Source organism: Phyllostomus discolor, chromosome 1 (genome assembly GCF_004126475.2).
Source record: "Phyllostomus discolor isolate MPI-MPIP mPhyDis1 chromosome 1, mPhyDis1.pri.v3, whole genome shotgun sequence".
Lineage (NCBI taxonomy): Eukaryota > Metazoa > Chordata > Mammalia > Chiroptera > Phyllostomidae > Phyllostomus > Phyllostomus discolor.
This window is the reverse complement of record NC_040903.2, coordinates 117927023-117953432: the sequence shown is the minus strand read 5'-3', so window position 1 is coordinate 117953432 and position 26410 is coordinate 117927023. Positions and strand designations below refer to the sequence as shown.

Below are 26410 nucleotides of genomic sequence, written 5' to 3'. Positions count from 1 at the left end.
CATTCCTCCTCCTCTGTGGTTACTGTCAGTTTGTTCTTTATTTCAGTGTCTCTGGTTATATTTTGCTTGCTTGTTTGTTTTGTCGATTATGTTCCACTTATAGGTGAGATCATATGGTATTTGCCTTTCACCGCCTGGCTTATTTCACCTAGTGTAATGCTCTCTAGTTCCATCCATGCTGTCACGAAGGTTAGGAGCTCCTTCTTTCTTTTTGCTGTGTAGTATTCCATTGTGTAAATGTACCATAGTGTCTTGATCCACTCATTTACTGATGGGCACTTAGGTTGCTTCCAACCCTTGGCTATTATAAATAGGCTGCTATGAACATTGGGGTGCATAGGTTCTTTTGAATTGGTGTTTCAGGATTCTTAGGGTAAATCCCAACAGTGGAATTGCTGGGTCAAAAGGCAGTTCCATTTTTAGTTTTCTGAGGAAATTCCATACTGTTTTCCACAGTGGCAGCACCAGTCTGCATTCTCACCAACAGTGCACTAGGATTCCCTTTTCTCCACATCCTCACCAGCACTGTATATTTTATGTATGATATGGCCATTCTGACTGGTGTGGAGTGATAACTCATAATCCCAGAATCATCTTTTGCAGTTCTGATCTTTTTAGTGAAAAATGATGTTTAGAAGCCAAGATTCTAGTGCTGAGTAGGCTGGGGTATCATTGATTCTTGGCCTTCTCAATGGATAAAATTAGGAAATTTGTGTGTATTACACCCCTTTATGTATATGTCTGTCTGTATATACTAAAAACCTTCATGAATTAAATCATGAAACTACCAATTACAACCCAGCACTACATGGCTTTATTTTAGGCATTCACCACAATCCATTTTTATATTTATAATTATTTTTACTGACATTGACTCACCCTTACATGAAATATATTTACTCAGTTCTTAAATATAAAGAAAATAGTTTTAGAATTGCTGACTTATACTTGTGTGGAAAAGACAAAAACTACTAACCCAGGTTAAATATTTATTTACACTCTGTTTCATCCTTAGCCTAAGGTATATTATCAAAGAAGTGTATTCAAAAGTTGCTTGGGTCAGTTTCTCCACTATTTTCAGTGTGATTACATTATTCATTTGAACAGTAAGATATATTTGTTTATATTTGTATTTCATTTTTTATTTTGCCCCTTGCTGCTATTTGATATATTTACTTCTCAGTCTGTATAGCAATAACATGGGTCTAAAACTCAGAACCACACAAAAAGATATTTCTCAGAGATTGATCACTTTCCCATTCCTTCTACCCAACCCCATTCCCAACCCCACTCCTTTCCATTCTGTTTTCACCTGTCCCTCCACATAGCCAGCTTTGTAAGTTTCTGGTTTATCCTCCTTGTGTGTTTTTGTTTTGTTTTGTTGCACATATCAGAAGATAACATATACTAGAGAAAAATTCACATGTTTTTGCATGGCTTCAGTTTTTACATTAGGATCCTACTTGGAAGAATTTTCTTTTTTTTGCTTAGTATAGATAGCATTTGGTCAAAGTCTATAATTTTCTTAATGTGGTATTGAATTTTGTTTCCTAACATTTTACTTAAAACTTTGGAAATAATATCTACAAGTGACTTTCATCTGTCATTTTCTCTTTTTTTAAAGTATCATTTTTATCAAGTTTAAGTGTCGGTATTGTACTTGCTGCATAAAAAGATCAGCAAGTTTTCCTTAATTTTCAGAGCTATGGAACAATTTGCGAAGCATTGCCACTATTCTGGTCTTTGCAGGTTTGGTACAATTTCCCTGTGAGCCCCTGTGTATGTTCAGATTGGTATTATATCCCTGATTCTTTGCAGACCAAGTGGGCTCTGTTTCAACTACTTAACTCTGCTTTTGTAGCTTTTAGCAGACAAAATCAATACATAAATGAATGAGGTGGGTTGTATTCCACAAAATTTCATTAATGGACGCTGAAATACGGATTTTATATAATTTTTACATGTCATGGTGTTATTCTTTAGAGTTTTTACAACCATTTAAAAACATAGAGCCTGTTTTTAGCTTATGGGCCATACAAAACGTGTAATAGATCATATATGGCTGATGGGCTAGAGTTTGCCAACAACTGGTCTTTCTGAACACTTTATTTTAGGCACCTCTCTTCAATACAGCATACCATTGGGTCTTGCTTTGTCAGCCAAACTGAAAATCTTTTAGACTTCCAGCCAAGATGGAGGTATAGGTAGATAACACTCTGCCTCCTCACACAACCAAAAGAAGGGCAACAAAAAATTTAAAAACAAAAAACCCAGAACTGACAGAAAATCAAATTGTATGGAAGTCTGTCAACCAAGGAGTTAAAGAAGAAACATTCATCCAGACCAGTAGGAGGGGTGGAGATAAGCAGGCGCTATGGAGAGGACTCATGGCAAGGTGGTGGTGTGGCAAGGAGGTGGCTGGAGGACTGAGGTGGGCGAGGCAGTGGCTGGGAACCGGGAGGTCCCACGTTTGTGTGCAGATAAACTGGGAGGAACAACTAGGGAGCAAGACACACTGCACAACCCAGGGTTCCAATGGAAATAAAGTCTCAAAATCTCTGACTGTAAAAATCTTTGGGGGTTGCTGCAGTGGGAGAAACTTCCAGCCTCACAAGAGAGTTCGCTGGAGAGACCCAGAAGGTCCTAGAACATACACAGACTCACCCACCCAGAAATCAGCACCAGAATAGACCAATTTGCTTTTGGATAGTTGGGGAAGTGACTGAAAGTCAGCTGAGAAGCATTGTTCCCTCTTGGCCCCTCTACCATATACAGCACCCAAGCAGGGACCTGGGTTGCCTTACCCTGGCAAATACCTGAAGCTCCAAAGCAGGCCACTGGAGACAACAAAAAAAATGGCCCAAAGGAAAGAACTGATTAAAGCTCCAGGAAAAATAGGACTAAGCAATGAAGAGCTAGCTAACCTATCAAAGCAGAGCTCAAATCACTGGTAATCAGGATGCTCACAGAAATGGTCGAGTATGGTAGCACACCATACAGGAAAAAGGGGAGGCTATGCAAAGTGAAATAAGGAAAAATGTACAGGGAACCAACAGTGGAGGGAAGGAAACCAGGATTCAAATCAACAATTTGGAACAGAAGGAAGAAGTAAATTTTCAACCAGAACAGAATGAAGAAACAAGAATTCAAAGAAATTGAGGAGAGGCTTAGGAACCTCTAGGATAACTTTAAATGTTCCAACATCCGAATTATAGGGGTGCCAGAAGGAGAAGAGGAAGAAAAAGAAATTGAATACTTATTTGAACAAATAATGAAGGAGAACTTCCCCAATCTGACAAAGGAAATAGACTTCGAAGAAGTCCAGGTAGCTCACAGAGCCCCAAAGAAGCTGGACCCAAGGAGGAGCACACTAAGATGCATCATAATTAAGTTACCCAAGATTAAAGATAAGAAGAGAATCTTCAAAGCAGCAAGAGAAAAGGAGGCAGTTCCCTACAAAGAGTTCCCATAAGACTTATCATCTGATTTCTCAAAAGCAACCTTACAGGCAAGAAGAGGCTGGCAAGAAGTATTCCAAGTCATGAAAGACAAAGACCTACATCCAAGATTGCTCTGTCCAGCAAAGGTATCATTTAGAACGGAAGGGCAAATGAAGTCTTCTCAGAGAAGGTCAAGTTAAAGAACTTCATCATCACCAAACTCTCATTATATGAAATGTTAAAGGGACTTATCTAAGAAAAAGAAGATGTTCAAAACAGTAAACAGTAAACAGTATGAACAGTAAAATGACAACAAACTCACAACTATCAGCAACTAAACCAGAACAAAACAAAACAAACTAAGCAAACAACTAGAATAGGAACAGAATCACAGAAATTGAGATCACATGGAGGGTTATCAGTGGGGAGGGGGAGGAGGGAGAATGGGGAAAAGGTACAGGAAATAAGAAGCATAAATGGTAGGTACAAATAGACGGGGGAGGTTAAGAATAGTATGGGGAATGGAGAAGGCAAAGAACTTATGTGTACAACCCATGGACATGAACTAAGGGGGAGCAATGCTGGAGGGAGGGATGGTGCAGAGCAGAGGGGGGTAAAGGGAGGAAAAAATGGAACAACTATAATAGCACAATCAATAAAATGTATTTAAAAAAATCTTTTGAATAGCCAAGTTAAGCAAACTTATATTTATTCATATGACTTCAACTCTGTCATATAATCTTATAATTCTAATGTGTATTTTATTTATACTTGCTACATTTTTTATTTGACATGTTTGCTTTGCTTTTTTGAGGTTTCTTTGGGTATTTGGGAAGTTTTGTATTTTTGTTCTATTGGTTACTTTTTACTTAACATCACCTCAGTGCCCTTAATCCTCTATTTTCTTTTTTCAGTTGAGTCAGTTGGCATATAATACTGTATCAAATTTAAGGTACACAATGTTTTTATTAGACACACTTAAGTATTGTAAAACAATGACCATAATAACATTAGCCATCACATCACATAATTATCACTTTTTTGTGGTTGAGAACAATTAAAACCTAGTCACTTTAGCATTTTGAAGTTTATATGTTGACTATAATCACTATGTTTTACATTGGATCTCCAGTCCTATTTTCTTGTTTTCTCCTCTACTATCATGTCAGTTGTAATGGGATGTTTTAACTCTATGTATTGCCTACACAACAACCATGAGCTAATATACTCTCCTCTTCCCTTCTCTCACCTTCCACTTTTTCACTGTATGCTTTCTATTTTCCTGCACATAAAACACATTATATATAACACATAACATGTTGTTCCTCCACTTAGGTTCCTGCCGTTTAGTCTTACATCTACAATGAATCATTGAATGCTCATCAGTGGTCGTTTTGCTCCAGTTTCCTCAGTCGTCTGTTAGTGGATGGAGCTCATCCAGTATGTTCTTCAGTTGGGATCATGGGTACAGAATATTCTGATCCCTTGCATGTTTAAAAGTTTTTCTATACCTTGATACTTGAAGAACAGCTTGTCTAAATAGAAAATTCCAAGTTTACTCATTCTCTCCTTGAGTTGTTGTCATTGTTGTTGGTTTTTTGGTGATACAGCTCCATTGTTACTGCATTATCAGCTGTGTGTAGGGCACCTGATGCCAGTCTCAATTTCAGTTTTGATCTTTGTGATACAGGTCTTGAGGGGTTTTTCATTTCTTCTCTTTTCTTTTCTTTTCTTTTCTTTTCTATTCTTTTCTTTTTTTTCTTTTCTCTTCAGTCTAATAGTTTTATTAGGATATGTTTTCAAATGAATTACTCTGGTTAAAATTTGCAGTTACCTCTTAGACCTTTTCAATATGTACACTTTAATCTTATTTACAGAAAATTTTCTTGGGGTATAATTTTAAAGTATTCTGTTTGATTGTTTTTGTCTTCAGGACCTCTTATTATGCATACTAGCTTTCTTGTTTGGCCTTCTTTTATTTTTGGCCACTTTACTTTTGATCCATTTTATTTCTTTGCCTCATTTTCATCCTCTTGGTGCTTCTCTGGCTTTCTTCAGTGTTTCTTAGTGAAATTTTATTGGATCTATTTCCCCTGAAGTTTTGTAATTTAATCTTTGAATCTGCAATGGTTTTGCCTTTTTCTTGCACATCTTTCCTATGCTCAATCTACTCTTTTTATTTCTCCCTATTTGTTGTCATTTTCTGCCATTCATTTATGGATTTCTTATTCAAGGCGGTTTTTATACCTCCAGGTGCTGACTTGAGGATATTCAATTCAGTGTGGAATGTTCTGTTACAGTTTTCTTGTTCACGTTTCTTTCTGAGGGAGGAATTTTCATCAGCTTGATTGGGTTTGATTTTCTATCCTTGAAATAGTTTGTATAAATTTAGTCTGTTTTTGCCAATTTATTTTGTGGGTTTGGGTGGTTTACAAGAATCTTAGGTCAAGGGTGCATTCTCTTGTCAGTGTAGCCAAGTACACTGTGTGTGTGTGTGTGTGTGTGTGTGTGTGTGTTGGGAAGAAAGGGTTGTCTCTATCTTTTTAGTCTTTATTTTTTTAGTTCTCTTCTATTTTACAAGACTCTCTTTTCCCTCTTTTGCCTCTTTGCACATTTTCATCCTCACCATCCAAACTCCTGAAAAGTCCTGTACCTTCCTTTTAACTTCTCAAAAGCCATAACTTTTTGAAGACTGCCTCCTGCACCATGTGCTCTTAAAAGCACCTTCCTTGTGGGACATGCTCTGATCTGTTGGTGCTCTCCCAGTATTTTTATATGTAGTGTGGACTTTCTCTTTTGGGTGGTGATTTTAGTTTGGTTTTAGACCTACCAATAGTTCTCCTTTTCTCTCTTCCACACAGTCTTTTTTTTTTTTTTCATATTGCCCATCTATACCACCTGCTTATAGATAATTTAATACTTGGGCATTCTCTGTCTTTTAGTTATGTTGTTGGCACTGATTTTATGTAAGTTGTTTGTTCGTATAGTTCTGTATTGTTTTTTTGGAAGAGTGGTTGGGAAATTCAGTTTATGCCTTTGCATTTACCTCAGAGATATGTGTAGGCATGCCATTAGTGTGTATTATACATGCACATGTCTATATATATATATATATATATATATATATACACACATATACACATAACCTCTCTTCTATCAGAATGTGATTTCCTTAAGAGTAATAATTAAATTTTACTCATCTTTCTGTCTTTAGTAATAATTTAGTGCCTATCATATGCAGTGCCCTTTAAACATTCCTTTTTTCCATTAATGATTAAAACAAAGTTGCAATGCAACATGTTACTCTGTTAGTAATGTATTTCTTTTCAAAAAGCTGCAGGTAACTAAAGGATTGTAACATCAAGTTAAACTCTCCTAACTATGCAGCTATGCCCATATAGGCTAGATACCTAGTACTTGGAGCTATTACTTGAGAACTTGAATGTATAGAAATTGCCATGTTGCTCATGAGTGCAGGAACATGATGTATATATGAGCATCAAAATGTGATGCCACACAACTGACTGAGAAGAACAGCCATGTGAAGATAGAGAAAATAGCCATCTGCAAGCCAAGGACTGAGGCCTCAGAAGAAATCAACCCTGCTGAGACCTTCATCTTGGAATTTGGCCTCCAAAACTATGAAAAAAAATCAGATTTTTGTTTAAATTACTCAGTTTGTGGTACTTTGTTAACAACCCTAGCAAACTAATACTACAGGGGTATTCATCACAGAATTTTTAAATAGCAATTCAAAGTAGAAGCAGCATAAGTGTCCAGTAATGGGGGCATACTTTTATTCACATCTACCTATCCTACCTGCTCTGGCAGTCTCTTTGATGGCAGCAAAGAACAAGAGTAGTTAAGGATATAGGCTGCCACCATTGTAACTAACATGAACCAACTCGTGAAACTTACCAGTTGAATGAGTTCCATTGTCTTTCAGTCTATGGTTTCCTCTCTGCAGTAGGTGAAATAGCAAGGTACCATGGATTAAGGTATTACACCAATCAAGAACATCCAGAGAGAAAAAGAAGACAAGCACTGTGTCTGGATATTTGAAGTGCACAGGCTCAGTTATATCTTTCTTCAAAATGATTTCATTCTTTTTTTTCTATACAGATTCCCTCCAGAGCCTCATTTGAAATAGTATTGAAACAGCTCAGTTCATTCTTCTGTATTATCTCTAATTACTATGCCAGTACCAAGATATGCTTGTTTACATCTTATTAAGTATTTGTGGTTTTGCCAACCAAATCTTACCGTGTAGTCCCCAAACTCCATTACTACAAACAAAATTTCTTCAAGGTTTAGTTGTCATATATATTATTTATTATACCTTTTCCACATTTTAATGTTGTAAATTTTTTCCATAAATGACTAGAATTCAATAGATTAAATAAATTAGAATATTCACAAAACATTGAAATAAGATGCATTCATTAAAATAATTTACAAATAATGACATGGAATTGTGTTGGTGGAATGTGAAGGAAGCAGTAAACAAAGCTATTTCATATAACATGATCTATATTTTGTTAAAATATATATAAACAGGTATATCTTTAGGAGAAGAGATTTCACATGGCTTTATTTTTTTCAAAAATTTTCCACATTTCCATTTTCCCTTTCCAAATTTTCTTAATGATTATGTATTAACTTTTATAATCAGGGGGTGGGAGAAGAAGACACAAAGTACCAGCTATGGGGAAGGCCGCTAATATAATTTCACTCCACATTTAAGAGTTTTGTTGCATAATTTTAGAGTAAGAAGAGGTTGCACAAAATACTATTATTTTAATTCCATGCTTATTGTGAAGGTAAGATGAAAAGTGAATGCGCTACTCCACGGCCCCCAGTCTCGGTCGTAAAAGTAGAATTGTGTCGAGAGTTTTATATTTTTTAATAAGCCTCACAAATGCTTCTGTTGCCTAGCCAGTATTAGAATCCACTGAAATATAGAAAAATTAATATTTTAAAAGAATAAGATTGTATGATTTGTCAAAATCAGACATATATGGTAAGTATTGATGAAGACATAGGGCTAATGGAGCTCCCACACCTGCTAGTGGTAATGTAGATCGGCAGAATCATTTTGTGAAACTTGGGCAGTATCTATTCAGTTGAACTTAATAGCATATTTTATGATTCAGCAATTCCACTCTTAGGGGTGTGTGTGTGTGTGTGTGTGTGTGTGTGTACTCCACAGAAGTGCTCCATAGAAATGCTTAATGTGTTCATCTGAATGCTCTCAACTGCACTATTAAAATCAAACAGCTAAATGTGCTCCAATAGTAGAGTAAAACAAATTTAGTGTAATTTTTATATAACAGAATACTACCAAGCAACAAGAATCATGAAACTGCAACTATTGCAATATGAATGAATCTCAAGAAACAAAACACGGGTTCTGGCCAGATGGATGCATAGACAGAAACACTTTGCTTCCATGCACAACCAAAAGAAGGATAGCAACCAATTTAAAAGCAAAATACAACCAGAACTTCCAAACTCCTTGGCAGTCCAGTAATCAAGGAGTTAAAGAAATATTCATCCAGACTGGTAGGAGGGGCAGAGAGGACCTGTGGCAAGTCAAAGCGGCAGATCAGGGGACTCAGGTGTTTACCACACTCGAGCACCAGGAGGAACAATGGGGGAGTGAGACAGACCATTGAAACTTTCAGCACAGGCCACTGAAGACTCAAAACCTCTGGCTGTAAAAATCTGTGAGGGTTGTGGCAGAGGGAGAAACTGTCAGTCTCACAGGAGAGTCCATTGGAGAGGCCCACAGGGTCCCAGAATGTATGCAAACCCAACCACTTGAGAATCAGCACCTGAAAGGGCACAATCTGCTTGTAGGAAGCAAGGGAAGTGATGGAAAGAGGGGCAAGAACCTAGTAAGCAGCCTTGTTCCCTCTCTGATGCCTTCCCCACAGACAGCACCACAACACAGCAAAGAGGGTTGCCCTGCTCTGGCAAATAACTAAGGCTCCACCCCTTACAACATAATACATACACCGAGACAAAGAAATATGATACAAATGAAAGAACAGATTAAAACTCCAGAAAAAAAACTAAGCAACAAAGAGATAGGTAACCTATCTGATGCAGAGTTCAAAACACTGGTAATCAGGATGCTCACAGAATTGGTTGAGCTCGGTTGCAAAATGAAGAAATGAAGGCAACACAAAGTGCAATAAAGGAAAATACACAGGGAACCAACAGTGGAGGGAAGAAAGCAGGACTCAAATCAACAATTTGGAAGAGAAGGAAGAAATGTCCAATCGGAACAGAATGAAGAAACAAGAATTCAAAAAAATTGAGAGGCTTAGGAACCTCTGGGACAACTTTAAACATTCCAACATAGGGGTGCCAGAAGGGGAAGAGGAAGAAAAAGAAATCAAATACTTATTTGAACAAATAATGAAAGAGAACTTCCCCAATGTGGTGAAGGAAATAGACTTCCAGGAAGTCCAGGAAGCTCAGAGAGTCCCAAAGAAGGTGGACCCAAGGAAGCACACACCAAGGCACATCATAATTAAGTTACCCAAGATTAAAGATAAGGAGAGAATCTTCAAAGCAGCAAGAGAAAAGGAGGCAGTTACCTACAAAGGGGTTCCCATAAGACTTATCATCTGATTTCTCAAAAGCAACCTTACAGGCAAGAAGAGGCTGGAAAGAAGTATTCCAAGTCATGAAAGGCAAGGACCTACATCCAAGATTACTCTATCCAGCAATCTATCATTTAGAATGGAAGGGTAAATAAGATGCTTCCCAGATAAGGTCCAGTTAAAGGAGTTCATCGTTACCAAACCCTTATTATATGAAATGTTAAAGGGACTTATCTAAGAAATAGAAGAAAATAAAAAACTATGAACAGTAAAATGACAACAAACTCACAGCTATCAACAACTGAACCTAAAAAACAAAAATTAAGCAAACAACTAGAATAGAAACAGAATCACAGAAACAGAGATCACATGGAGGTTTATCAGTGGAGAGGGAGAGGGGGAGAATGAAGGGAAAGGTCCAGGGTATAAGAAGCATAAATGGTAGGTACATAATAGACTGGGGGAGTTAAAAATAGTATAGGAAATGGAGAAGCCGAAGAACTTACACATACGACCCATGGACATAAACGGAGCGAGGGGATGCTGGAGGGTGAGGGGGTGCATGGAGGAGGCTGATAAAGGGGAGGAATAAAGATAGGGGCAACTGTAATAGCATAATCAATCAAATATACTTTTTAAAAGAGGTTAAATAAATTATGGTTTATCTATAAAAATAAAAAGAAACAAAATATGGAGCAAAAGAAGCCAGATTCAAATAATAGCATTATGATTTCATTTACATAAAGTTCAAAAACAGGCAAAAGTTACCTGTCATGTTAGAATCAGGAGAGTGGTTACTTTGGAGAGGAGTAATGGCTGTAAGGGGACACCAGGTGGTAGTATTGGGGTACAGTAATGTTTGGTTTTCTTAATCTGCTATTGGTTACCTGGGTGTGTTCAGTTTGTGTAAAGTTTAGCTGTGCACTTAATGATTTGTGCACTTTTCTGTATAGGCTATGTTGATTAAAAGTTCAGATAAAACTGTAAAACCATCAATAGGAGGAAGTTCCTCCAAATAACAAAATTGTTTCAAGACAGACTGTCCTTCCATTAACTGTAAAAGAGGAATTTGGCCTGTAGTTATGTGTGGAGCCTGCTTGTACTGACTAGACCAGTTCAGTGCAGGGGCCTCTGGTGGTTTGAGACGGCCAAGTTAGGAATATTTATGCTATGGAAATGGTTGTTTTCCCAGAGAGCAGCTTACCCTGGATCATACTGAATTTAGATCTCTTTGCTCACAGGATATTTGACTTGCTTCATAGCCAGTGTATTTATTAAATAATATAAAGTTGAAAGTGGCTACAGTGAGCATGCTTTTTAGAGTTATCCTTATCACAGTTTGAGACTGCAAAGAATCCTTTTTTGTTTCTGTAAATTTAAGGAGGCTTATTTGCATTCACATATCAATTCAGGAAGAGAAAATATGTCATTATGAACTTTCTGTATCACTTCATATTTGGTTTTAATGTCACAAATTAGCATTACAAGAACATTATACCACATCTTAAAATCTACCTTTAGTAATTAGAGTCATTGCAAATCACCAGAGACTGAAGCTATCTTGCTTTTTTCTCTTTTACTGCTAGAAAAAGTTCATTGTAAATTGCAATAAGCTAGTAGAATTATCACCTACATTTCTGAGACACCCAACTCTGCTGGTGTCTTCTGTCAGCCAGATTCATACAGACATCATAGACGTTTAATTGTTGTGAGGGACATTGTTGTAACAAAAGGTGCCTAAATGGATGGTGTAACATTTTTCTTTATTATATCTGTTTAGTTCTTATATCTCTATCTCCTCCTTTTCACTTTTTGTTTCTTTGGTGTCTGCAGTCTTCTATTTATTTCTCTCTGTATCACTTTAGCTTTTCAGATATTAAGATCTTTTAAACATTGTGATGGATGGATTAAGCTATTTTACTAGTTTCTTTTTAAGTATAACACAACAGGCCCAGCCCTGGCGGGGGTGGCTCAGTTGGTTGTAGCATCATCTTGTAGACTGAAAAGGTGTGGGTTTGATCTCCAGTCAGGGCACATACCCAGGTTGTGGGTTAGTTCCCTGGTCGGGGTGCATATGAGAAGGCAGCCAATCCTGTTTCTCACATTAATGATGTTTTCCTTTTGCTCTCTCTCTGAAAGCAATGAAAAAATGCCCTTGGGTGAGAATAGATATTAAAAAAAAAAAAAAAGAACAACAGGCCCAAAGTGGAGTTACTAATGCTAAACTCCACATCATCAAACCGAGACTTAATTACAGTCTTTGGACTTAACTACAGTTTATAAACTTAATGTACAGTTTTACAGCTCTCCCAGAGATGGAATCTTAAATCTTAAATCAGGAATCACCTGAGCAGAAGCACTAGTTAGGTAATCTGCCTGATAAACCCCTGCCATTCCCTAAAGGAAAGTAACTTTGCAGTAACCAACTCGCTTGTTTGCCAAGTATAACTTAACATTTTCTTGTTCCCTTCTCGCTATGAAAGTCTTTCATTTTGTAGAGCTCCATGGAGCCCTTATCTGCTAAATTGGATGCTGCCTGACTCAAATTGATTTTTTGCTCAAATAAACTTAAATTTTTAATATGGCTGTTTGTCTTTTAACATTCCCCAGAGGAAGTTTGGAGATCATTCTTATTCATGTGAAAAAAATTTATTTTCTCAACCATATTTTTCCTTTGTGACAAAAAATGACTTATTATTAGGTGTCATTAAAATTTTTTATTTTTTTTTATTTTCTAAGAACTCCCACGACCATCATGCACTAAAAAGAATTATAGTGATTAACAGTTATTAAAAATGTATCAGTATAGCCCTGGTCAGGTGGCTCCATTGGTGGAACATCATCCCATACACCAAAAGGTCAGGGGTTCAATTTCCTGCTCAGGGCACATACCTGGGTTGCAGTTTGATCCCCGTTCAGGGAATGTATGGGAGGCAACCAATAGATGTGTCTCTCACATCGATGTTTCTCTCCCCCCCCCCCCCGCACCTCTCTCCCCCTTTATCTCTCTCTAAAATCAGTGAACATATCCTTGGGTGAGGATTAAAAAAATGTATCAATATAGATGATTACTTGTTGTGGAGCACTGAAAGGAAAGAAACAGGAAAGTGAAAGAAAATGTAAAAGGGAGGGAAATATATGTATATATAGAGAGAGAGACAGATAGACAGACAGAGAAAATATGTTTTGCTTGCTATAATGTTAAAACTGGTTGTTAGGTTCAGCTATTGTTAACTAGTTCCTTTTTTCTTTTTTTAAATCCTCACCCAAGGATATGTTTATTGATTTTAGGGAGAGAGGAAGGGAGAGAGAAACATTGGTATGAGAGAAACATTGATTAGTTGCTCCCAGGCCAGGGATGGAACCCGCAGCCTAAGTATGTGTCCTGACCAGGAATCAAACCCACAGCCTTTGGTCTACCAGACGGTGCTCCAACCACCTGAGCAACCTGGCCAGGGCTGTTCCATTTTTTAATAAAGCTCCCCATCTTTTCTCCAACATATTTTAGCAATCATTGATGATCATTATCTGGATCCGTTATTTCATTAGGGATTACAAAATGGTGATGTTCTATGATTTTTCAAGTTTTTTTTTAAATTGTGATTCTTCTATAAAGAAAACCTTTATTATCTTTTTTAGTTACTCCGAGGAACAGTTTGTACAGGAAAGATGGGCTTGATTTCCTTTCTCTCCATGTATTATTGCCTTTAACTTTTTAATTTTAATAGATTTTTTTGTCTCTAGAAGTTGTCTTTTAGAATATTGATTTTTACTCATATTTTCAAACTCCTTTTATTTATTGAAATATGCTGTAGTACTTTTTATATTCTGTGTTTGATAATCCCATTATATAAAGAAATTTGAGCTAATCTGACCATGTCATCTGTTGTTTCTGCTGTCGATTAGAGTACTTTATTTCCTTTTGAACTGTGAGATATTTTTTTTTTCTTGGTGCCTTACCTTTGGAAATTCTTTGTAGCTTTTATAAAGGTAAATTCCTCTATAGAGGAGTTTCACGGGTTTCTATCATGTGTCTGTAGGAATAACGGGCCTGAGAGCTCTTCAAAAAAAAAGTCAATTTTCCTATTGAAATATTTTAGATCATCCATTTAGTGTGGATTTAGGCTTCAAATTGTGTTTTGTGATTATAAATAATCAAGGAAGAATTTTCTTCCTCTTGTATTTAGCCCCAGATTTTGAGATAGGCAATGTTTTGGGGGTAGTAAGAAAGTTTTAAACTAATTCATCCGATGTTGAGAGTCTAGCCATTGGTATCTCAGTTATGGACAACTCTCCAACTTGGGTGGCCCCGGAAGTTGCCTTTGGTCCCTTGGCCTTGAAGGTCACTTAAGCTGAAGGAAGCTCCATTCCTTAGGTTCATTAAACGCCTTCAAAGCAAAAAGGTCAGTTTCCACGTTTTGCTTACCTCTCTGACCTCCTGCATTTACTTTTTTATGACCTATGTATTTCTCATCTTTTAACAGGTTATTAATGCATTTAATTTTTAAAATATATTTTGTCTACCATTTTTACTTGTTTTTAGCAAGGACCTCAGTTCACAAACTCAGCTTATTTTATCAAAAATACAAACACCATTACGTGCTCTTTCTTTAACTGTGCTTCATTCTTTAATACTGAAGTACATATTTTGTAGATCTTTCTAATTATTTTGTGCTTGTCAGTTGTGTATATTCCAGTCCTATTGAGCACACAGAATTCTGTTTCATTTCATTTCACTTAGTAACTATTCAGTAAAATTCTCACTGATCTGTATAAAAATGTGAACTTTTTATTAAGATTATTTCAGAGTACATGGTAGTTTATTGATATGAAGGAGTGAAACCCCATTTTCTTTTTTTTTCTTTTTTCTTTTTTTTTGAAACCCCATTTTCTGAAGTACCTAACTTACTTTTGGGGGAGGACTTCCCAAATAGAGAAATTTGGCTAATATTGGGAATCGTTAGTTAAATATCTGTGTCATATACATACATATATGGGAATTTTATCTTTTTTCTGTGCTTTATCAAGTAAGCATAAAATAGTCTAAAAACACTTCCTTTTCCTTTTGAGATGTGAGTTTGGTCAGGAGGGACAGATTGTCCCTCTGTAGGTTCTGCAGCAGATCGGAAGCAGATGTGGCCTTGGGAGGAGACTGCTAGGGGGAGAACAAATGTATGAGTAATCTGGAAAAAGATTAAAGTCAAATTATGAGTTAAATGTCAGCCTTTGGCCCAAAACTTTTCCATTCTTGGTACCCTGAAGAGGCAAGCAACTGAGTGTTCTTAAAAAGAGAGAGAGGCTGTTCTTAAAAGTAGTACTACTTCTCTATGACTACTGCTCTACTTCCAGGGGGTTGGGTTTTTTTTATTTTTAAATGATTTGATTTTGATTTTGTTTGGTTAGGCTATAACCCTTCATTTGTCTGTATTTGTACTTTAAAAGCATTGTTTTGTTTGATTAGAGAATGTTTTTAAAATCATATGCATTTGTCAGTGCGTTTCTAGGAATGTCTGGCATGTTCATTGGTCAAATGTCTTGCAGGTGGAAATAAAATTTTGTGAGGAATCTCATGGATCAAATACAGATCTATTTTTACTTTAATGAAACTATTCAAAGTATAAAGACTTCAGTTGGGGTGTCAGTATTAGCAGCTGGTCCGGGAAGAGTTGCCGGGATAGCGCCTGCTGAGGACTGCCATGACTTTCCCATTCCCGGTGCCTCCTGTGGTTGAGCTTGAATGATGCAGTAGATATGCACCAGCTGGGCATCCACAGGTGTTTTAGATCTCTGAAGTGCTTCGTAGTTCACTGGGCATGCTGTTTTACTCTATATCCACAAATGCGCCTTTATTAGAATTCAGTGAAGATACTTTTTAGATTTGTTTTTATCCCCACCCAATTGGTAATTATTAGACTAATTCCACTCCCCAAAGGAATACTTGAGATGTAGGGTTAGGAACAGTTATAACCAATTCAAAGTTATACTTAGGAATAAGAAACAAATCATAGGTTGTAGTCTATCTTGTAAATAAATAGTAAATAACAATAAAATTGGAATCTACTTACAATACAATGAAATTTTCCAGCTTCGCTTTCTTTCTTTATGGACATGTTATTTACACTTTTAAAATGCATCTACCTGATTTGGGACAGTTATCAGGTCATAATGATTCTTAAATAGCATGATATCTTTTCAGTAACAGTTCTAAGAATAGTGTAAGAAAATTCATTTATTATTTTTTAAATCAAGGATAAGCCCTTTGGAATCATTTCAGTAAATCATATTCTTCTATTCACTCACCAGGCTTTACTGAACAAGCTATTCAGTGCTAGCTACTAAGTTGAGGCACTGGTCTCAGCACATTGGTAGCCCTCAAGAACCTTCTGTTTAATTCTGTTCAGATATGCCAAGCCACTGAAGAAAAACGTTCTTTCTCATAGACCATTGATTTTCTCTGTTGCCTGTGCTACTCACGTTAGTTAATATCTTAAGGTTGAAATTAGTTATCCCATCCTGTGGTTGTTGGAGGTCACCAGAATAAAATAGGTGAAAAGGTGATCTGTCCAATATGCATTTTTTATATTTTAAATTTCTTTATAAATCCATTTATTTAGATATAATTTACATGTAATAAAATGCACCTATTTTAAGTGTGAAGTTAAATGAATTTTGACAAAGTATACACTGTAACCACCATCTCATTCTCCTGAGACAGAAACCTGGTTGTTATTTTAGATTCCTCACTTGCTAATGTTCAGATGACTACTAATTTCTGTCTGTGCTACACTCTGAAATCCCACAGAACATACCCCTTTCTCTTGACTCTCATAGCTGCTGCCTTAGTTTTTGACATGCTCTTACTGTTTTTCACCTCTATTACTGCAGTCTGTCGATACTTTATAACTGGTTTTTGACTCATGTCTTTCATATCTCCATAATGCTACTAGGTTCTGATTATTCTAATCACAGTATCCCCAACTCACTTAAAAACCTTTGGAGAGTCTTTGCAGTTCCCATTACAAATCGTCAGTTTCTGAGTAAGAGATTGATTGGTTCACAGTGGCAACCGACTTGATGATAATAATCATGTATCACCTTGCAGATAGAAAATATGCATGGAGTAGCAGATTTGTGGAGGGAAGATGATGAGTTAGTTCACTTAACATTTGTCTTGTGTTTTAGTTTGGAAATGATCAGAATCATTTTTATTTGATTTAAGCTTTATGTTAACAACTACAGGGCAGGAAAGAAGCATCTTCTAAATATCTATCTCAAACACCAGGAACTGTTCTGAGATGTTTGATATTGATGAAAAAAATAATTTTGTTAATGCTAGGTGGGAAAAACACTACAATGTTCATTGTATTTACATTTGAAGAGATTAAGTGTAATGCATGAATTCTAATTTTTGTCCACATGCACCAGCCTTTCAAAAATATATTCCTATAATTATTTAAGCATGTCTCAGAACCACAATACACATATAAATCATGAGATTTATCTTTTAGATTGGTAAAGGTAAAGTCTGAGGTAAAATACTTGATTGCAGAATATTCCTTTACCCTGAATGGGAGCACGACACACTAGAAATATTTAAAAATGACAATAAAAAACTTCTTGTTAAAGACCTTGCCTCAACCTTAATTGTCAACACATAGGGTGTTTTCACTGGTAGGTAGGACATTTTTTTTTTAAGATTTTATTTATTTATTTTTAGAGAGGGAAGGGAGAAAGAGAGAGAGAGAGAAACATCAATGTGCGGTTGCTGGGGGTCATGGCCTGCAACCCAGGCATGTACCCTGACTGGGAATCAAACCTGCGACACTTTGGTTCGCAGCCCGCGCTCAATCCACTGAGCTACGCCAGCCAGGTGGTAGGACATTTTTTACACATACGTAGGAAATCCTGTATAAGATAGGTAGGAAATCTTAACACAGGAAGAGGAATTATTAAATACAGTGCCTGGTAAAGTACTTTTAGGCCTAAGTGTTACATTAGTTGTTTGAATAGTCACTGAATGGATTACTCTAATAGAAGTGAGTTTTACCAACCTGCTCTGGGGTATTAGTTAGAAAAGGAATTATTCCCTTCTCTAAAAAACAGTGAATGTCTCAATCAGAATTTCACCAAGTTACTTTGTCGATTTCAGCAATTGGATGCTAAAGTTTATATGGAAAAGCTAAGACCCAAATTAGCAACACAAAGAACAAAGTTGGAGGACTCACACTAACCTATTTCAAGACTTGGCATAAAGGCATGGTAATCAGGACAGTGTGGTATTATTGAAAGAATAGACACATACATCAATGGAACAGAATAGAGGGCCCAGAAATAGAATCAGACAAATATAGTCAAGTGATCTTTGACAGAAGAGCAAAGTCAATTCAATAGAGAAAGAGTAGTCTTTTCAATAAATGGTACCAGAACAATTGAATATTCTTATAAAAAATGAACCTAGACACATCTTATACCTTTCACATAATTAATTCAAATTCTATCATAGACCTAAATGTAAAACACAAAATAGACAACTTCTAAAAGAAAGTCTAGAAAACCTTGGATTTGAGAAAGTATTTATAGTACAACACCTTGTGATCCAAGAAAGAGAGAGTTGGTTAGTTCGACTCAGGAAAATTAAAATCTGCCCTTTGAAAGACACTATTTAAAAAATGAAAAAGGCCCTGGATGGCATAGCTTAGTTGGTTGTGCATTGTCCCACAAAGCCAAAGATGGCCACTTCAATTCCTACCCTGTCAGGGCACATGCCTGGGTTGTGGGTCGGTCCCTGCTTGGGATACATGAGAGGCAATTGATCAGTGTTTCTCTCCCTCTCTTTTTCCCTCCCTTCCCCTCTCTCTAAAAATAAATAAATAAAATCTTTTTTAAAAGAATGAAAAGACAAATCACAGACTGGGAGAAATATTTACACATCATATGTGATAGGAGTCACATCCATTATATATTACAAAACTCTTAAAATTCAACAATAAAAAACAAAGAAACCCATTAAAAATGGGCACAAGACCTGAAATACAGAAAGAAGAGGCACACATGGGAGTATGCAGATCTTCGTCTCTAACACCATCTGCGGTAAAAGGAACCCGGCTCCGTGGGGAGATGGCTGATTCTAGGCCTGGGGTAGGAAATACGAGTCTAGAGAACTTGTGTGCCAGAAAGTAAGGATGCACCAAAAACAAACCTCCACACCCACCTCAGTGGTGGAAGTATGTTCAAGGGACACATTGAAAAAGCTTCCAGTACTGAAGGTGGAACAATTTAAGTAAAGTGGTATTGGATTATAACCCAGAGTATAAAATAAATATTCATGCATCCAAACTGATAATAAGTAAATAAGTGGCAGGAAAAAAAACCCCTCCTAGGATGGAGAATTTCAAGTAATTTATGTAGACACTGCCTTCAAGGAGGGGAAACTGAACTTTCCACCCCCTAAGTATGGGCTGCCCATAACGACTTCCTTCCAAAGAATTCAGGGGAAGGAAGAGCAACTTTACATTGGAGAAGCCTGAAAAACACAGCCTCAGCCAGGGATCGGGTTCAACATCAACAGTGATGTTATATTAGTTACTAGTACGTATCTTAACCCTAGTCTAGTCACTGGGAAAACATCAGACCAGTCCCAGTAGAAGGGCGTCCTAAAAATAACTGATGAGTAAGCCTCAAACTGTCCAGGTCATCAATAACAAGGGAAGTCAGAGAAGCTGTCACAGCTAAAAGGAGCCCAAGGAGATGTAACAAGTAAATATAATGTGGTGCGCTGGATGGGGTCCAGGAGCAGAATGAGGAGAGTAGATAAAAACTAAGGAAATCTGGATAAAACATGGATCTGAGTTAGTGAGAATGTAGTGATATTCATTACTTGTAAAAATGTGCTGTATTAATGTAAGATGTTAGAAATAGGGGGAACTGGGTGGAGAGTATGTGGGAACTGCACTATCATCTATTTTTCTATAAATCGAAACTGTTCTGTTAAACAAATCAAAGTACTATTTGAAGGTCTCGCAATAACCCAGTGTTTTCTGTCTCTGCAGTTTTGAGAGTGTTTGCTGCCTTGCTGACTCTACTTCTCTCTCAGACATCACTTTTGATGGCAATCCTATAGCTCAAGAGTCATGGTACAAGCACACCGTCCTTCAGAACATGCAGCAGCTGCGCCAGCTGGATATGAAGAGAGTCACGGTGAGAACGCTGCCGAGGTGCTCGCTAGGCTCCCGTCCTCACTGTGGACTGGGAAACTGGGGTGCATCTGCTCTGCTTGATTGTGAGCTAGGGATTATCATAAATGTCATTATGGTATATTTCATAATTATAATTATAGATTATTTTTACCACCCTTGAATGTCATTGAATAGGGCTCTTTAAATTCCTAGCCTTTTATTTAAATTAATCACTGTGCTTGTATTTTTATTCTTGCTTAATACCTAACTAATAATTTACTTTGGAATAGGTAGGAATTGCATTGATAATGGCTAAGAACATGGGTCCTGGAGCCAGAATGTGTATGTCTGAATCCTGGCTTGACTATTTTCAAAGTCACATGTCCTTCAGCAGTTTACTTAACCGTTCTATACCTCATTTTCTCAAAGTGAAATGGGGCTCATAATTGTATTACGTCATAGGGTTGTTGTCAAGGTGAAATGAAGTACTAAACCTTAGAACACGACTCAGCCAATTTCGATATGAATGCTGAGTGATCAGCTGGGTTTATTCAGTTGCCAGTTAACTCACAGCTGGTACACCACTTCACAACGTGTGCAGTTTCCATCTCTCCCTCGGTGACATTGTAGGCAGCTAAGGGGGCTAGCAGGTAGTTAAATGTTGATTCATTCATGAATACGAGGGCCTGTAGGGTTCTGCCTCTGTCTTTGCTCCTGCTCGGAGGCTCGGCTCTTTGTCCTCTCCATTTGCTCAGCCTGCACCATCAGCACTGTTCGTACTTCTCCCCTGGTCTCCATGCCTTTCTTAGGTGAGCACCTCGGGTACTTCTCATTGCTCTTGCTGATAAGGTTGAGGTGAGTAGGGTAAGAGGTGAAGCTAATCCATTTATATAAATTAGTACTTAATTATATATTGTTTCTTACAGTGAATTTATATGTCATACTTGTCTACCCAACTAATGTCCTAACAGGCAGAAGCCATTCTTCTTGTTCCTCTCCTAACACTTGCAGATGTTCTGTGCACTTTTCTTCTGTCTCATCATTGTTGACAGTGCAGTGATGTTTAATAGAGGCTTGTTGGTTGAGTGAGATTTACCTACTTCTATGCCTTACATAAAGGAGAATGCACTGTTTTCGACACTTAAAAAAACTCAATGGAAGCAATCTCAATGTTACAGAAAAGTTGTGCATTCAGTATAAAAAGCTTTTTTCTTGAACCATTTGAGAGTGAGCTGCTGACTCAATTTCATAACAATGCTGAACACTTTAGTGTATATTTCTTATAAGCAAAGACATTCTCCTGTGCAAACACAATATAACCAGTGAAATCAGGAAGTGAATATTGAGTAATACTCACTGGTGTTGAATTTCTCACACCACATTCAATTTTACCTATCACATCAACAATATTTTATATAGCAAAATGATACCATTTGAAATTACACATTTGTGGGGCCTAATAAAATGTTAATACTTTTCTTTCCACCTTTTAAGTTCTTCTGGCTGGGCTAAAAAGCCAAATTGAAAAGATACAGATTAACAGGAGAAAACCAAAGTTTAATATATGTGCATGGGGAATTCACATAGGCATGATGGATAATTCCATGAAAATCCCAAAGATGGTGAGGCAGCATTGGGGACGTAAGCTATTTTTGGATAAAGGAGAAGGTGAGGAGATGGGGTATTAGATTTCAGAGATGGGAATGGGCAGTTTACACTTGTGTGTAATTTGAAAAAGAGCAGAAGCAGAACACACTCGGCAGACAAGTCCTTGTGAGGTGACTCAGACGACAGGGCATGGAGCGTCTGCCTGGCTGAGGCCTTTTGTTTCCAGCACTGAACTCAGGCTAAGCAAAGGCGACGTCCTCAGGTCTCCTTCCTGCAGCAGGTTTCTCTGTCTGAATCTCTTGGGTGGGAAATGGGTGAGGGTCAAAGGTTCTTTCTGAGTCTTTTGTTTCTTAATAAACAGCTTGAAGTCAATATTCAAAAAAGCAGCTTCTTGGTGGCAGAAGTCTGGGTCCTCCGCATTGTGTACAGATGCATTTTGTTGCCACGTCTCTGTTGCCGCCGTTTCCTGGCACAGTCCCTCAGTTTTCCCTAACCTGCATGACTTTGGTGTTTAGGAAGATTACACATCAGTTATTTTGTGGAATGACCGCAATCCAGGTTTTCTTATGTTTCCGCAAGGTTAATTTTTAGCTATAGATCTTTGGTATAAATGTCACAGAAGTGATTGTGTATTCTTCTTATTGCATCTGATGGTCAAGTGAGGCGTAATTGATATTTATCCCTTTATTGATGTTGTTCAATGAAGATGGTGTCTGCCAGGGCTCTCCATGTGAAGTTCCTGCTTTCTCTTTGTAATCCCATTCCTCATAAAAATTTCAATTCATTCATTTATTCATGTTAGAGTTGTTGCCTGTGGAAATGAGGCTCTTCCACGGGATCACAAGGAAAGCATTCCAAGGACCCACCCATAGGAGATCGTTGTGTGGCAATGATTATTCAGGTGAAAATCTGCCACTTGGTTTCCAGTGTCCCATATCTGTCTGTTCTGCCATGGAAAAAGTCCAGCTGTGTCCTCAGCAAGGCTAAAACAAAGGCCAGTGTCCAGAGTTTCTGTTTCATATTAAAGCTTAGTCCTTTGGAGCCCACGCAGTCTGCATGGCTGCTAGACCCACATGGTTATACATTCCTGGGCAAGGGAGGAACATACGAACAAATGGATGCATGCTGGTCACTGAGAGAGAGAGAGAGAGAGCTTCTTTGTCCCTCTGGGGTTATTATAACCAGGAGCCTTTTCAAAGTAATCAATCAACTTCCCAAGCTTTTACAGGCTTTTGATGTGTCCACACCCCCTTTAGACTGACAGGCCTCTGTGCTACCTCCCTCTGCACGCCCCCAACAACCTGGTACTGTAGGGCAGACAGTGCTCCTGGAGAGATTTCCTGTGCTCCAGGGATTCGGTGTCCTAGGTGGCAGTCCCCAGGGGTGTATGAATGAGCCTGTAAAGGCTATACCTTTCTGGCTAAGCAAGTGGGCTTATGCTCCCCAGTTTATTAAAGTCAATCTCTAATTCCCTTTGTGCCCTGTCTTCTTAATATGTAGTTAACTACTTACAGTAACAGTATGGACCATCATATTTAGTTTCAGTTTTTGTTTATAAATTTTTAGCAATTTTTGTGTGAAATAGTATACCTTTTTATAGACTAACTGGATTGGCAAAAAAGTTATATTGGAACACAGTCATGTTCATCCACTTATATATTATCTATGTCTCTTCTGATTAGTAGAACTGAGTAGTTGCTCAAGAAACTATATGGCCTACAAGCATAAAATACTTTCCATCTTGCTAGAAAAGTTTGTTGACTGACACCTGTTCTATAAGATTTTTTCTGTTTAAAAGACTATCTCAATTAAATATGTAATTTACCCTGTAAACCTTCTAGCTAGAGTAGATTACACAAATATTTAGTGATCTTCTATGAACTAGGGCTGTGATTCCCAAAATGTGTGCCAAAGATGCTGTACTTAACTCACAGGGGCACTGTGGAACACTTTCTATTTTTAAAGGGAAATGCAGTGATATTTGGTATCTGTGAGATACTGAAAAACTTCTAGTTCCAGGTATTTTACCATTCAACATTAGATCACACTGTATTTCTCTGTCTGGCATCATATCTTTGCAAAGCTGAGTTTTCAGTGGTTATTGTGATAAAAACAAATACCATGCCAATCAGTATGGAACAGGAAACAATGGTGGCAGTGTCTGGTTGTTAAAATCAGCAGCTAGTCAGATATTAACAAAAGATAAGGGAGCCAGGCATCTAATTAAGCTGGATTAACTAAGAAGTTACAGCTTCACAGACACCCTAGGGGACAGCCATGTCCACTATCAAAGGGACTTAATCCTGGAGCAGGCAGGAAAGATCAGCTTTCCAGTTCTCCCCAAGGAAACACCCATCTGTTCCCATAGACTAATGGGGGGTTGGGGCAGGGAGAATCAGCAAGGGAAAAATTCCTCTGCTGGGGCATGTGCAGTAGAAGCCAGGTGGTGACCATAAAGGGGAGGAGTCTAGCCTGGGAAAATCTGGGGAAAAGACTGGACAGGATAAGGTCATGGAACCCAGAAAATCCAGGAAAGGGATTGGATAGGAGAAGGGTCCAGCACAAGCTCACAAAAGATTAGGAAGATTGGTTAGTTTGAATGAAAGCTCCCTCTCTCCCAAGCCCAAGGTAACATAATCAGAGACCAACAAAGGCCCAGGTGCGTTCTTTTTCAGCAGCAACCACATGGGCCTGGGTGATGCAGCTCTGGGCGGAGAGGGCTAGATGGGAACAGAGACTGTGCTGGACTACTAGAGTCTTGGATGATAGGCTAATGCCACAGCAGCTTTGGGTCCTGGTCCTCCTCCTAGGTATGGGAAGGCCCCAGAGGCTGGACTTGTGCAGTGAGACAGAGCTGAGCCACGTAGTAATGGATGAGGCAGTGCGGCAGCCTCTACAGGGGCATTGCTGCCCTACCTGCCCCTCCATTAAATGTTGCCACTGTTGCTCAAGTTCTCCTATGCGTGAGCCCCCGAAATTCTTTCCTCGAAACTTTGGAAACCCATTTCCAGACTAGTCCAGCAGACCCACCTTGGTCCCGGTTCACATCCAACAGCACAATCTAATCACAATGTGTGAGAAGTAGTTTAATGCCCTACAGGTACACATGTTCCATTGGTAAGTAATTGTGGTTATTTAGGAGTGGTATATTTTTTCTTTCAATTTATATGTATTATATTTTCAAATGGCTACAGAGTTGCTAGAGCATGAATATTTATTAAGTCATTTCTTAACTACAGTAAACAGAGCTGTAGCACATTTCTTTTGACCTAGAGGTACTTGGGAAAAATTCCTGAGACATTCATTCTTAGTCACGTTGAACTGAAAAGTTTCTATACTAGGGTCTGTATTAGATACTAGAGATGATAAGATCAGGATTTTAATTACAGTGTAGTGCAGAGGCAGTCATGCAGCCAGATTATAACCCAAAATGAATAGGTAGATAGATCAATTGATAGATATGTGTGTGTACACATACTCACACACATAGCCCAGTCATATCAAAGAGCAAAGCACTCCTATGCCTACTGGAGAAACAGGCAGAGTTCCAAAGGAGAAAATACTTGACTTGAGTCTTGACAAATGGCAAAGAAGGAGGAGGCTGTACCTCTAAAGAATGGTCTAGGGAGAAAGAGAGTGTGCAAAATGCAGAGGGGTGCCGGGAGAATATAGCAATTGATAGCAGTTCAGCATGGCTGAGCAATGAGCATGCATGGGGGGACTAGTAGGAGAAAGGGTGTTTGGCAGGCAAGGCCATGAAAGGCACTGTATGTCACAATAAAGAGATTGGATTTTTGTTATGAACATAGTAAGAAGCCCTTGAAGAATTTAACGTAGTTTAATTGGAATTGCCTATGAGAAGGATTGTTTCTCTGTGTAGCAGCCCAGGGGATGAATTGGAGAGGAAGGAATGGGGATGAGGGGAAAGGCAGGGACATTAGTCAGATCAGGGTGAGAGCCTCTGCGGTCCAAGCCAGAGGGATGGCAAGAGAAAATGGGGTACTCAGAGAGAATATGAGTTGCTGGCTTCAATACCTGTTTAGCTTTTATTATCTCTGTTAAGAAGAATGGATTTTAGTCTGTAAAGTGTAGAAGTAAATATTAATAAGGTAAAAGTGAAGCCTAGAATAGGTGAATCAGTAAGTTTGAATTCAGACCCGTCTAGATCAGGGCCTAGCATACCTTTTCTGTAAAAGGGCCTGATTGTAACTATTTTAGGCTTTGGGAACTATACGGGCTCCACTGAAAACTACTTGGCTCTGTCACTGTAGCGTGAAAGCAGGTATGTACAATTCATAAATGAATGAGCATGGCTGTGTTCCGATAAAACTTTATTTACAAGAGCAGGTGGCAGACTGGATTTGGCCTGTGGGCTGATCTAGAGCACTGAACAAACAGCGAATGAATTGCTACACCACTGAAGCTGTTTCTGAGAAGCCGTGTTTAGTAATAGAGTAGCTGAAAGGTAAGCAATCTAACCTGTCACAGGAAGAAAGAATATATATTCCACAAATTGTGACGATAAATTTAATAACAATTATGAAAGAAAACTGAATTAGATGATCAAAAGATGGGT

At 38.0% G+C, this 26410-nt stretch overlaps 1 protein-coding gene across 12 annotated transcripts in view; it reads left to right on the top strand.

The window, feature by feature from the left end:
- LRRC49 (leucine rich repeat containing 49) overlaps positions 1-26410 on the top strand; it is a 165318-nt gene that overhangs the window by 77434 nt on the left and 61474 nt on the right. For all 12 annotated transcript variants that reach the window (XR_004903811.1, XM_036028582.1, XM_036028578.1 and 9 more), the window contains one exon: positions 20101-20248. Coding sequence is in view for 11 of the 12 variants with exons in the window: in XM_036028582.1 (XP_035884475.1) it covers positions 20101-20248 (148 nt within the window). In the remaining variant the exon portion in view is untranslated. The remainder of the gene's footprint in view (positions 1-20100; positions 20249-26410) is intronic.